General features: G+C 36.8%; 1 protein-coding gene across 1 annotated transcript; it reads right to left on the reverse strand.

Moving 5' to 3' along the window:
- Window positions 1-13,001: 13,001 nt before the first annotated feature.
- LOC113469826 lies at window positions 13,002-14,141 on the reverse strand. Its single transcript, XM_026827783.1, has 2 exons — window positions 13,566-14,141; window positions 13,002-13,144 (listed from the first exon to the last, which is right to left on the reverse strand). The coding sequence occupies exons 1-2, from the start codon at window positions 13,895-13,897 to the stop codon at window positions 13,003-13,005; spliced, it is 474 nt and encodes a 157-aa protein (XP_026683584.1). The 5' UTR covers window positions 13,898-14,141; the 3' UTR covers window position 13,002.
- Between the last annotated feature and the right edge of the window lie 357 nt (window positions 14,142-14,498).

The following is a 14,498-nucleotide window of genomic DNA, read 5'->3' on the forward strand; positions in this document are numbered from 1 at the left end:
TTAAAAAAAAAAAAAAAAAAAAATCAACGTTCTACGAACCAGGTGATTCTGATACAGTGACGGTCAGTTTATTCAGAGAGCAAACAAACAAGAAGAGTGAAAAATGTTTCCTTTCAGATCCGATGGTTCGAGTCCAGGTCAAGTCATAAAATTTGCACAATGTATTAATCGTAGAACGACTATAGTTAAAGAAACATCCATGCTTCACATATTGCACTTTTTTTTTGCCGAGGCGGCCCAGGGAGATTTATGTAATACAATTTTGCAGAAGAAAACCTCCATAGGAGAAAAAATCGTGGCAGAAATACCCATAAGAGTACCGAATTTCCTCCCACAAAGCTAATCTTTAGCAAAGTTGTATTGCATAAATATCACCCAGGCTTAAGTTTGATTCCCACAACCAAATATTGCGGTCCCAACCATTAAGCTTTGAACTGCAAACAAAGAATTTAGGGCTTAGGCCCCCCACCCCTTAGGGCTGAGGCCATTTCAAAGGCCATCATTAATACTCACCCATAAGTGGCCTCGGTTGTGGCACTTGGTATCACGGTGGCTGTCATCATAATCTTCAATGGGCGAGACTACAGCAGTCAGTTTCCTTCGGCCTCGATTTCACAAGGTGCCTATACTGGACTCCGGATTATTTTACACGCAGAAAACAAGCGGAATCCATCTGAGGAAAAAAAGAGAAAAGTGAGATCAAGTTAGTACAATATAGTACAATCATATGTAGTTTGAAAAATGAGATGAAAGTTAGCACATTGTATAGAAAAATGGGATAAAGTTAGCTAATAATATGAAAAATGAGTTATGTTGACATATGTAATTAGAAATATGAGCTACAAAGAACACGTAACACGTAACATGTAAGAAATACGCATTGGAGATATTGGTGAGGTAAGTAAGTACATTATACTTGCCTCGGTGATGTAGGCTCGCCTAGTTATCAGGAAGGCGTGGGTTCAATTCCAGCCGAAGAATGGAAGTTTATCCTCAACTTTGTTTGATATCAAACCACAGGACTTAATCATACCACAAATAAACCTATTTAAACATTTTAAACCTAGATGTAAACACCTCAATTCAGGACTTTATAGTCACCGCTTCTTCACAAAACATGATTGACGTTCACAGAACGACTGTTTTTCTTGGTAGTTATTTAATTGGTCATAAATTCGGCGAACCTCTCAATTCAGTAAACAGAAATGGTATAAACTTATTACTGTTATGGTGTTATCCAAGGTTAATGAAATTCTTTCGTTTCCACCTTCCACATAATCATAGGTATCTAGTATTCAGAGAGGGAGTCGAAACTAAACGAAATATTAATGGAAGAGCAAAATGTCTGATACATTAGATTTCAGACCATCCACCTGGAGAAAATCTTGAAAATTCAGGGAGATTCAGTAGTGTGAAAGGTCTAAAGCTGTGTTGTGGAGAATGAGGAGGGTCTAAAAGAAAAAAAAAAAAAGAAGAAGAAGAAGCGGACCTGGAGGGACAGAACCAAAATAAATAGTGCTTCTACCAGAGTTTACCTGTTGATGAATGGCTGCAGCTTCACTGTCCGATTCCAATTCAATGTATCTTAAGAAGTGCACAGGAAAAGAACAAACAACATAAAAAGTTCACAAGGAATAAAAAGAACAGTGGAAGACAATGGAAATATTAATGGAAGAGACTATCTCTAATTAATACAAAGTAGGTATGCGAGCAAAATGTCTGATACATTAGATTTCAGACCATCCACCTGGGGAAAATCTTGAAAATTCAGGGAGATTCAGTAGGACATTGCCTCACTATTGAAGACTGGCCTTTTCGTGTGAAGGGTCTTAAGCTGTGTCCACACATAGTCGACGACCGTCGATCAACCATCGATCAATGTCGATTAACGGCCGTCTATGTGTGGACACAGCTTTACAGTTCAGGGTTGTGGAGAATGAGGAGGGTCTAAAAGCAAAAAAAAAAAAGAAGAAGCGGACCTGGAGGGACAGAACCAAAATAAATAGTACCTACTTCCACCAGAGTTTACCTGTTGATGAATGGCTGCAGTTTCACTGTCCGATTCCAATTCAATGTATCTTAAGAAGTGCACAGGAAAAGAACAAACAACATAAAAAGTTCACAAGGAATAAAAAGAACTAGAAACTCTAGGCAAAGAGGCAAATACAAACTCCAGACACAAACAACGGTCTCACGTCATGATGCTATCAAAACAATCGTCAGAGTACACGCATATGATTATGTTCTTCATTCCAACCTGGTGCTATGCTCAGCAACATGCAGAGTTCGAACCGTATAACCTACATTATACCGCATGCTGCCCGCGGCTATTCACATCTGACCATTGTACTCGAATGAAAAAAAGAACCACTCAACACAGAACTCGACTTACAATTACAACTTCGGACTGACACTGGATTGTGACTCTGCTGTAAGGTACACTTGCACAGCTGAAACTTGAGATATAATTATACCCTCGGAGTCAATTTGAACTCTGGTTGTCCAGGGTTTATTTATAACAAATCTGTTCTGTTATCAATTAGCACTTGATTCGCGACCCGGAAAGGTCTGGAAATGTTGGAAAACAGTTTGGGCCTCGGAGTCAATTTGAACTCTGGTTGTCCAGGGTTTATTTATAACAAACAGATTCTGTTATCAATTAGCAGTTGATTCGCGACCCGGAAAGGTCTGGAAATGTTGGAAAACAGTTTGGGACTTTTCTGTCCGAGTTTTCCTATTCCAAGTTCACCAAATTTAGAAGTTCAAAAGTTCAATCTACATTTGGTCAAAATTTTGCTATAAAAGCAGCAGAATATCTGTTTTACCTCTGCTCGTCAGTGGTAGAAATGGTTCTCATTTTAATTGAATGATTGAATCATACAAAAAGTCTGAAAAAGAGAGATCTGATCTTCTTTTCATTCTTCTTTTGCCATTCTTCTTTGAATTCGCAGATGATTCAAATATGGTGAGCTGGTTATATCTCAAAATCCTCTTAGTTGACCTGGGTGATATTAAAGATACCGTTTGGGAATTTTCTGTCAGAGTTTTCCTCTTCCAAGTTCACTGACTTTAGAAATTCAAAAGTTCAATCTACACATAGCCTAAATGTTCCTTTAAAAGCAGCAGAATAGCTGTTTTACCTCTGCTGGTAAGTGGTTCTCATTTGAATTGAATGATTGAATCATACAAAAAGTCTGAAAACAGAGATCTGATCTTCTTTTCATTCTTCTTTTGCCATTCTTCTTTGAATTCGCAGATGATTCAAATATGGTGTGCTGGTTATATCTCAAAATCTTCTTAGTTGACCTGGGTGATATTAAAGAGGTTAATACCACCATTGTTCTCTATTCAAATGAGCTGGAGACTGATTCCTCCATATCTGTTTGCAATGCAGAGGCATCTCTGTAATGTAGAGGTATCTCTGTAATCCTCACAGAGTCTGAACTTAAGATGACTTCGAGGTTCTTTTTGTCCTTTCTGCAAAAGTTCTTTTTGTCCTTCGAGGGTCATTTAAAACGCTCTCCTTTTTCTTTCATTTCTGTTGAGGTCTTTTTGTTCTTTTATTTAGTAGACGTAAGTAAATAAATAAGTTTAATACATATTTAGTTATTTAGGAACGAACATATTTCTGTTTTTCAAACATCTCTGACTCAAAACGACTGTGCAGGACTAGGAAATGAACTTACGTTCGAAATGACGTATTTCGAAAACAGTACAAACAATGAAGTTGCTAGTCAACCATTTTCTGATTCCTATAAGTACTCAAAGTACATTGTCAATCAAGTAAAAACTACGAAGGCCCAATGGACTCAGGTTTCAATAATGCCCTTCTCACACCGGTGAGGTTTCAATGTTTCATAACAGAGCTTCGAGAAAGTAATGCGATACCACAACTCTTGCTTTATCATCAGAAAAGTAGGTATCACTGTATCAGTAGCACTTGGCCCAAAGTCTTTCACACTTCCAATGAACAAAGCAAAAGGTAGCTAGTAAATAAGTACACCTTATCAATGGATTTCATCAGCAGTTGTGTTTACCAGTTCTTCAAATAATCTCTGTTAAAACATGAAACATCCAAAAAGTGAACAAAAAGTGAGGGACTGAAAAAACTAATTGAGTATTTTTCGACCAAATGTTCGAGTAGCTAGTCTTAAATAAGTACACCTTATCAATGGATTTCATCAGCAGTTGTGTTTACAAGTTCTATCTCTGTTAAAACATGAAACATCCAAAAAGTGAACAAAAAGTGAGGGACTGAAAAAACTAATTGAGTATTTTTCGACCAAATGTTCGACCAGTGGGTACAATACACAATCAGGCTCTCAAGGGCTAAACTAGTTGAATACCTACAATGTATACATGACACCTAGAGGTATCTCTGTAATCCTCACAGAGTCTGAACTAAGATGACTTCGAGGTTCTTTTTGTCCTTTCTGCAAAACAATGGGGTAAAACTCTCTCCTTTTTCTTTCATTTCTGTTGAGGTCTTTTTGTTCTTTTATTTAGTAGACGTAAGGAAATAAATAAATTTAATACATATTTAGTTATTTAGGAACGAACATATTTCTGTTTTTCAAACATCTCTGACTCAAAAACGACTGAGCAGGACTAGGAAATGTACTTACGTTCGAAATGACGTATTTCGAAAACAGTACAAACACTGAAGTTGCTAGTCAACCATTTTCTGATTCCTATATGTACTTAAGTACATTGCCAATCAAGTAAAAACTACGAAGGCCCAATGGGTTCAGGTTTCAATGATGAATGCCCTTCTCACACAGGTGAGGTTTCAATATTTCATAACAGAGCTTCGAGAAAGTAATGCGATACCACAACTCTTGCTTTATCATCAGAAAAGTAGGTACCTATCAGTAGCACTTGGCCCAAAGTCTTTCACACTTCCAATGAGCAAAGCAAAAGGGTAGCTAGTAAATAAGTACACCTTATCAATGGATTTCATCAGCAGTTGTGTTTACAAGTTCTTCAAATAATCTCTGTTAAAACATGAAACATCCAAAAAGTGAACAAAAAGTGAGGGACTGAAAGAACTAATTGAGTATTTTTCGACCAAATGTTCGACCAGTGGGTAGGTACAATACACAATCAGGCTCTCAAGGGTTAAACTAGTTGAATACCTACAATGTACATGACACGCCGGGTCTTTAATGAAAAGGTTAGCCAATAGCCAACGAGTTCGAACATAATCAGGTAGCTTAAGCTTAGTCTTAAATAAGTACACCTTATCAATGGATTTCATCAGCAGTTGTGTTTACAAGTTCTTCAAATAATCTCTTAAAACATGAAACATCCAAAAAGTGAACAAAAAGTGAGGGACTGAAAGAACTAATTGAGTATTTTTCGACCAGTGGGTACAATACACAATCAGGCTCTCAAGGGCTAAACTAGTTGAATACCTACAATGTACATGACACGCCGGGTCTTTAATGAAAAGGTTAGCCAATAACCAACGAGTTCGAACATAATCAAAAGCAGAGTTGTCCAACGTACGGACCAAAAGCCTCGTTTGGCCCGCGGTGGAGCCCGTGAATGTGTAGTACCACCATTCTCTAGATAGGCACCTATGGAACCTAATACTCAATGGATATATGGATAGATTTTTCCCTCAAATAAAAAATCTCGATCTCTGTATTTGGCCCTACGGTGCACCTCAAAATACTTGATTATTCGGAAGTTGCCAATTTTTTGGCACAATAATATAGCTCGGTCCGCCTCTACACAGACATTGATCCAGGCACCCACTCAGTACCTACAGGGCACAAGACTAGCCAGTCCTGTCTCACCTATCAGATTACGTGTTTCCTAGTTGCATTGAAAAATCAGAGTGATTAGCGCACTAGACGGTAATGGGTTTTTAATTATAGCAACATTTCGCTATAGCACCATATTATAAAGATTACTATAGCACCATATTCTAAAGATCCATGTAAGCTTATGATATAGGACCATGGTATAAGCTATGATATGATACAGGTTATAGCGATATAGGATATGGTACCATGGATAATTGGCTATGCCACATGGGTATTACGACTTCTGGTACGACCACAAAAGGATAGTTTGGTTCATTTGGTCGGTGGCACGTTGGAGTGGCCCAAAACTGAGTGGGCAGTGGCAACGAAGTGCAAATTAGAAAAGGGGTATTCTCTTTGGACCGATATCAACTTTTCCAGAAAAGGGGGGTCTGTTTGGATTGATTTCAACTTTTAAACAAGTTAAATCATTGAGAGTGCAATTGTATTATTCAATGGATCAATGCATGTGTTAGATGGAACTGATGGAAGTTAGGTACTGTAAAAACTAAGTTCTCCCACATCATCGTGGTGATCTTGTTGGTTGACCAACTGGCTTATCGGAGTTTACCAATTTTCTCCATCTCTTCTCTTACTTCACCTTTCTTTTCCTAATTCCATTTTTTTTATACTACCTACCTAAGTACCAACCTACTTTACTTACCCATAATAATTACACAATTTTTTAAGTATATCCAATTTTTCATCATTCCATCTAATTTTTTAGGTCTTTTGTGAATGGGGTTTGAGCCCCTAGAGTTCCCAGACCATTACCCTTCGTCTCTACCAATGATTTTGTCTTTAATACTGGTACTTTTGTCCTAATGTTAGTGTACTTTTATCCCAATGTTCATACTTTTGTCTAAAGTAGAACTACCAATGACTTGCACAATGTTTAGGTTTAGATTTCAATACTATGCATCGGAGTCAATTTGAACTCTGGTTGTCCAGGGTTTATTTATAAGAAATCTGTTCTGTTAGGTATCAATTAGCAGTTGATTCGCGACCCGGAAAGGTCTGGAAATGTTGGAAAACAGTTTGGGAATTTTCTATCCGAGTTTTCCAGTTCCAAGTTCACCAAATTTAGAAGTTCAAAAGTTCAATCTACATTTGGTCAAAATTTTGCTATAAAAGCAGCAGAATATCTGTTTTACCTCTGCTCGTCAGTGGTAGAAATGGTTCTCATTTTAATTGAATGATTGAATCATACAAAAAGTCTGAAAAACATACATCTGATCTTCTTTTCATTCTTCTTTGAATTCGCAGATGATTCAAATATGGTGAGCTGGTTATATCTCAAAATCCTCTTAGTTGACCTGGGTGATATTAAAGAGGTTAATACCACCATTGTTCTGTATTCAAATGAGCTGGAAACTGATTCCTCCATATCTGTTTGCAATGCAGAGGCATCTCTGTAATGTAGAGGTATCTCTGTAATCCTCACAGAGTCTGAACTAAGATGACTTCGAGGTTTTTTTTGTCCTTTTTGCAAAACAATGGGGTCATTTAAAACTCTCTCCTTTTTCTTTCGTCGCTGCGCTGTTGAGGTCTTCTTTTTTTGTTCTATAATTTAGTAGACGTAAATAAATAAGTTTGTACACATTAGTTATTTAGGAAGGAGCATAATATTTTAGTTTTTCAAACATCTCTGACGACTCTGACTCAAAAACGATTGTACGTTCGATCTAACGTAAAAATAACACTGAAGTTGCTAGTCAACCATTTCTGAGCCCTATACTTACATTGTTAATCTAAGTAAAAACTACTAAGGTCCAATGGGTTCAGGTTTCAATAATGCCCTTCTCACACAGGTGAGGTTTCAATATTTCATAACAGAGCTTCGAGAAAGTAATGCGATACCACAACTCTTGCTTTATCATCTTTAAACACAAACTACAACCTGAGTACCTGCCACACAGAAACACAAACTAAAACTAAACTAAAATGAAAAAAATATGAATAATTCAAATTTACAGAGAGACAAAAAAAATTGAAGAAACAGATACAGAAACCAGAAACAGAAAGATAAAACCTGAAATGTTTCTTGTTCTTGGCTTCTTGGATCTTGGATGAAAAAACACGACAAATCAACAAGTGGTCACTGGAATCACTGGATTCGAGCGAAGTGGGGTCACTTGGAATGTTTCTACTATTGCTCCCTAGTACACGACAAATCAACAAGTGGTCACTGGAATCACTGGATTCGAGCGAAGTGGGGTCACTTGGAATGTTTCTACTATTGCTCCCTAGTATTTTAAACACAAACTACCACTTGACCACCTGCCACACAGAAACACAAACTAAAACTAATTTAAACTAAACTATAATGAAAAAATTATGAATTATGAAATTCAAATTTACAGAGAGACAAAAAAAATTGAAGAAACAGATACAGAAACAGAAAGATAAAACATCATAAAACCTGAAATGTTTCTTGTTCTAGAGTTCTTGGATGAAAAACAAACACCTGAGAATCGACGAATCAACAAGTGGTCACTGGATTCGAGCAAAGTGGGGTCACTTGGAATGTTTCTACTATTGCTCCCTAGTCAAGCAAAGAAGGTAGAAAAAAAATTAGCCCAAGGCTGAAGACCTTTTAAAAGTTAGAAAAAAATAGTCATAAATAATAATCATAAATTTTTCCAAATTACAAATTTTATTTCGGTACCTATTTTTTTTTCGAAGGATTCATTAGATTCAGAAAAAACCTATCGTTCCAAGCTTACCCCGTGCTATCCGGCTTGAGGTATCTTCAAAGCCGGGTTTACACGATGCGATGACTCCAATGTTTGTTGAAAGTATTTTGAAATTCCAACAGAGCGCAGCACATAATTCAATTTTCAGGATCAAAGGTGTTTCATCGTGCATTGCTTTTTGCCTACTCAGGTAGGTATTTGCCTGTTTGCTGTTTTCTCCGTTGCCGTTGGCAAAGTGTGAGAAATAAAATGGGATTTTTTTTTTTTTACCACCATTCTCTAGATAGGTACCTATGGTACCTAATACTCAATGTATATATGGATAGATTTTTCCCTCAAATAAAAAATCTCGATCTCTGTATTTGGCCCTACCGTGATACACCTCAAAATAATTGATTATTCGGAAGTTGCCAATTTTTTGGCACAATAATATGGCTCGGTTCGCCTCTACAGATACATTGATCCAGGCACCCACTCAGTACGGGGTACCAAGCTGACCAGTCCTGTCTCACCTATCAGATTACGTGTTTCCTAGTTGCATTGAAAAATCAGAGTGATTAGCGCACTAGACGGTAATGGGTTTTTTTTTATGATAGGTACCTAAGTAGGTACTACCTACTTAAGTATTGTTTAAATTTTTGTTAACTAAAAACTCACGTCCAGGCTCCCGGGTTCGTTTCCCGGCTCAGTCAAAGTTCTAGCTGGATTGCGAAGCACTTTAATAGGTACCTACCTACATCTCCACTAACATAAATTAATAGGTACCTACCTACATAGGTACATACCTACCCATCTAGCTACATACCTACCTATGTAGCACTGCAACTGTCCACAAAATTCGGTGTTCCGTAGGTACCTTTTACCTTCTACCTACTTGAAAAGTATGAGTAGAGTGTCAGGTAGGTACCAACCTTTATGACGGAGTGACAAGGCAAAATTGCTGACATAACGAAGTATGTAGGTACCTATCTACCTACACGATTTGCTTAAATCCTGAAAATACCTATACACGAACCACCTGATTTGCGAACCACGCTTATATCTCAGAAACGGCTAGGAATAAAATTAAGGAATGAAATAAACGGCATCATGTAGATGAAATTTTGATGATTAAAATGGCTTTTTTTAAATTTGCAATTTGTTTTGCAAATAGGTGTTTCATCGTGCATTGCTTTTTAGTCCGTCCTTCCTTTATTATTACAACAGTAATAAAAAGGTATAAGGGACGGACTATTATATTCGCTTCGGTGTCGTCTGTGTGTCTGTCAGTCTGTCTGTCTGTTCCCATAGAAGGACTTATCCAAACCTGGTCGACCTATATATCAAATTAAAGGTCTTTTTAACAGGATCACGAAAATGGTGGTGCAAATTTTGTCCAGAGAACCATAAAGCCAAAAAACCAAAAAAACTGGTTTTGCGGGATTTTTTTCACATTTTCTCACACAAATGAGCTCTGATCTCGAAATTTGATTGTCCAGAGAACCATAAAGCCAAAAAACCAAAAAAAACTGGTTTTGCGGGATTTTTTTCACATTTTCTCACACAAATGAGCTCTGATCTTGAAATTTGTCGCGACGACCTATGAACTCAAAGCGAGAAAGTTTTAGATAACACTTCAGTCGATCATTTAAGACCGATTTTAGCGTCACCTATGTTAAGCTACGCCGAGAAAGGCCAATAAATGGATGGGTGACATTATATTGGGAATAAAGGGAGAACGGGCTCCAGTCTTGATTTTAAATCTATCTAACAATGTCATCTCTCCCTCCCATGTAACTACTTCAATCACACTTTATTCCCAACAGATTCCTTCCCCCAATTTCATCATAAATCTTTTCCCTCAAAAAGGGAGGGAGAAGGGAGAAGGGAGGGAGGATGTCAAAATAAACCACTTGTTAAGCGACAACCCAGAGGCAAACTACTTGTTTCCTCCCCCTCATCAAACCTGTCTATCCGTCTGTCAATAATAGAGTAGGGTGACGTAAAATAAACGACAAACAATCGACACAGAGGAAGAAAAAAAAACAAAAGATGGTGAAAGAAAGAGGGAGAAAAGGGAGGAAAATTCGGGGGAAAAATGAAAGAAATTCGAGAGAAACGGTAGGTAAAACAGCGAGAAATTTTGATAATAAGAATACGATGAAGAAGAAGATAAAGAAGAAGAAGGAGAAGAAGAAGAAGAAGAAAAAGAAGAAATGTAGAAAACGAAAGAAAATTTGATAAAAAAAAGGGCGAAAAGTACAACCTAGAGGTAGAAATTAAGAAAGAAAGGGCGAAAAAACAGAATTCTTGTGGAAGAAAGGGAGAAAAGGGCGAAAAGTACAACCTAGAGGTAGAAATTAAGAAAGAAAGGGCGAAAAAACAGAATTCTTGTGGAAGAAAGGGAGAAAAAGAGACAAGAAAGAAAAAAAAAAAATCTGGTGTGAACATCACACGACTTTCCTTATCCTATTGAATGAAGCTTACTTGAGTGTTCTTTTACCCCAATTTTTACAATATCTCGAACCGTTTTGTCGCTATACCAGAAAACTGCCAAAAAAACGGTCGAAATCTGTCCAAAAGCGGTCAAAATACCGCCAAGCGCAGCAACCATCTTAACCAAACGTTTTGTGTTGCATCCTTGTCACATTTGTGAACTACATACCAAATTTCAAGTCTCTAGCCCATACCGTTCCCGAGATATTGTTAAATTACACCGAAAACCGCCAAAAAGCGGTAAAATGCCGCCAACCGTTGCACCGGTCTTAACCAAAAGTTTCGTGTCGCATCCTTGTCACATTTGACAGCTACATACCAAATTTCAAGTATCTAGCTCTTACTGTTCTCGAGATATTTTGTTTACAGACAGACAGACAGACACACACAAAGGTGCATCCGCTGGTTGGCCTACGGATTTCGAGTTTCCGAATTCGATTTGATCAGAAGATAGTAATATTGGTTACACTGTACAGAGATATCTACATAAATTCTTTAAGGAGGTATCTTTTTATAGTTTCTTGATTTTATTACCCGTCTTGGCCGTCTTCGATAGTAAAGGTACAAAATCGGAAATCTTTCTTGCTAAAGGGATCAATTTGTATTTTCGCTTTCATTAACTGCTTAACCCTTGGACCTTCACTCTAATCCATTGAGCTTTTAGCCCATTGGGGGACCTTTTTGTTATTGTTGATATATTGGTGGTTCTGGTTTGACAAGAGTTTCACAGAACAGTTCTAAAACCTAAACAGATCGCCCAAATCCGAAGCGAATACTTAGATTACCTAGGCATCCAAAAAAGAAAAAGTATCTAGTACCTACTTATGTATGTCTCATTTAAAATTCTATGTATCATTTGGACCCAGGCAAGATCTAAAGGGTTACACAGTTTTGGTCATAAAATCATTGACTTGTGATTGAAGTTGGAAGTCCATTATTAGATATCAAACAAGGTAGGGTTATGTATCATTTGGACCCAGGCAGGATCTAAAGGGTTACACAGTTTTGGTCATAAAATCATTGACTTGTGATTGAAGTTGGAAGTCCATTATTAGATATCAAACAAGGTAGGTAGCAGTAGGCGGATACACCCATATAAGTAAATAAGCTATTTACATAATAATATTATACATATTAGACTCCTTCTACCTAGTCTATACAACTCATTACTTGAATCAATTCTACATAAGTAGCAGTCTGTTTTGGCTAAAGAATTGCTTATAATATCTACAAATACATATTAGACTCCTACCTAGTCTATACAACTCATTACTTGAATCAATTCTACATAAGTAGCAGTCTGTTTTGGCTAAAGAATTGCTTATAATATCTACAAGTACATATTAGACTCCTTCTACCTAGGTAGTCTATACAACTCATTACTTGAATCAATTCTACATAAGTAGCAGTCTGTTTTGGCTAAAGAATTGCTTATAATATCTACAATAAGTAGGTACCTACTTACATAATTATGTAGGTACTACATAGGTACACTATAATCTATGTATTTGCTTGATAGGTAAGATACTAAAAAGTACCTAGTTTAAAGGAGGTATTTTTTTATTTAATAATTAATCCCAATAGTTCAGATTGGAACAGGACAAATTTTACTACAGATCTTATGTGCATAAGTTCAAGTTTTCTACATCCTCAAGATAAAGCTACATGTTTGGCATATCACTGAATCCTTCTTCCTTCAAGCTGTTTGACTATTTCCACATAAAAACTCCAGTACACTGGTATCCCAAAGAGGAGAACCACCACTTGTATAAAGCTCATAACAACATCAAAATACAACTCCATAATTATGTAGGTACTACATAGGTACACTACAATCTATGTATTTGCTTGATAGGTAGATACTAAAAAGTACCTAAGTAGTTTAGAGGAGGTATTTTTTTTTTTTATTTAATAATTAATCCCAACAGTTCAGATTTGAACAGGACAAATTTTACTACAGATCTTATGTGCATAAGTTCAAGTTTTCTACATCCTCAAGATAAATCTACATGTTTGGCATATCACTGAATCCTTCTTCCTTCCAGCTGTTTGACCATTTCCACATAAAAACTCCAGTACACTGGTATCCCAAAGAGGAGAACCACCACTTGTATAAAGCTCATAACAACATCAAAATACAACTCTGCTGGGCAAAGCTGAGTACTATCAGACAGCAATGAACGGATAACTGTGACAAGAGCAAGAATAGATGCAATGGTCATGAGACACCAGGCAATGACGCAAATGAAGTGGACAATACCAGGAATTCTGTCACCAAATAGGGACAAAATAAAGATAATGACAAATAGTGTGAGGAATACATAGAATCCAATTGTGATGATGTCCACAGCACGGTGAGGGCACAGAATGAAGTCTATGAAGGCTTGAGTGCAGACGACAAGAATGTTGAGGACACAGATGCTTGTCAGGCCAGTGTTTAATGTTTTGCCGAAGACAAAACTTTTCATGCATGCTGGAATTGGTGGGAATACCATCACTCTCAGCTCATGTGGTGCATCAAAATGTGTATAATTCTGAATAATGTATATCCCAAGAGATTTAAGAGGACACAGTCTCACATGACACATCAGACAGCAATGAACGGATAACTGTGACGAGAGCAAGAATAGATGCAATGGTCATGAGACACCAGACAATGATGCAAATGAAGTGGACAATACCAGGAATTGTGTCACCAAATAGGGACAAAATAAAGATAATGACAAATAGTGCAAGGAATACATAGAATCCAATTGTGATGACGTCCACAGCACGGTGAGGGCACAGAATGAAGTCTATGAAGGCTTGAGTGCAGACAACAAGAATGTTGAGGACACAGATGCTGGTCAGGCCAGTGTTCAATGTTTTGCCAAAGACAAAACTTTTCATGCATGCTGGTATTGGTGGGAATACCATTGCTCTCAGCTCATGTCGTGCATCAAAATGTGTATAATTCTGAATAATGTATATCCCAAGAGATTTAAGAGGACACAGTCTCACATGACACAAGATCCCAAGGAATAGAGTGGGATAATAATCCCAAGTGATACCAAATCCATGAGAGAAGCACTTGTTTCTAGCTTGCAGAAGATCAGTAAATTTTGAAACTGTTGATGGATAAAAAAGATTACAATCTTAAACAATAGCAAAGTTCAATGGGTTGTTCTCGAAAAATACCTAAGTAGGTAATTGGTTTAAAAGATAAAAAAAAAAAGAAGTAGGTAGGCTTGATTTTTTTTTTTAATTATTATTTTCAGAAAGGCTTGATTTTTAACGATTAGATAGTAAATTTTGAAACTGTTGATGGATAAAAAAGATTACAATCTTAAACAATAGCAAAGTTCAATAGGTTGTTCTTGAAAAATACCTAAGTAATTGGTTTAAAAGATAAAAAAAAAGAAGTAGGTACTTAGGCTTGATTTTTTTTTTTTTTTTTTTTTTTTTTTATTTTTTTCGATAGTATAGGTACAAAATCGGAAATCTTTCTTGCTATGGCAATTTGTATTTTCGCTTTCAT

This window comes from Diaphorina citri, unplaced genomic scaffold, assembly GCF_000475195.1.
Source record: "Diaphorina citri unplaced genomic scaffold, Diaci psyllid genome assembly version 1.1 scaffold1247, whole genome shotgun sequence".
NCBI classification, from domain to species: domain Eukaryota; kingdom Metazoa; phylum Arthropoda; class Insecta; order Hemiptera; family Psyllidae; genus Diaphorina; species Diaphorina citri.

Bases quoted from the DNA above. Each gene is read 5' to 3' on its own strand.
- LOC113469826 (XM_026827783.1), bottom strand. From the start codon at position 13,897: ATGGTATTCCCACCAATACCAGCATGCATGAAAAGTTTTGTCTTTGGC. The intron at 13,145-13,565 runs GTCATGTGAGAC...GCTGTCTGATAG, and splicing joins CGTTCATTGCTGTCTGATGT to TACTCAGCTTTGCCCAGCAG.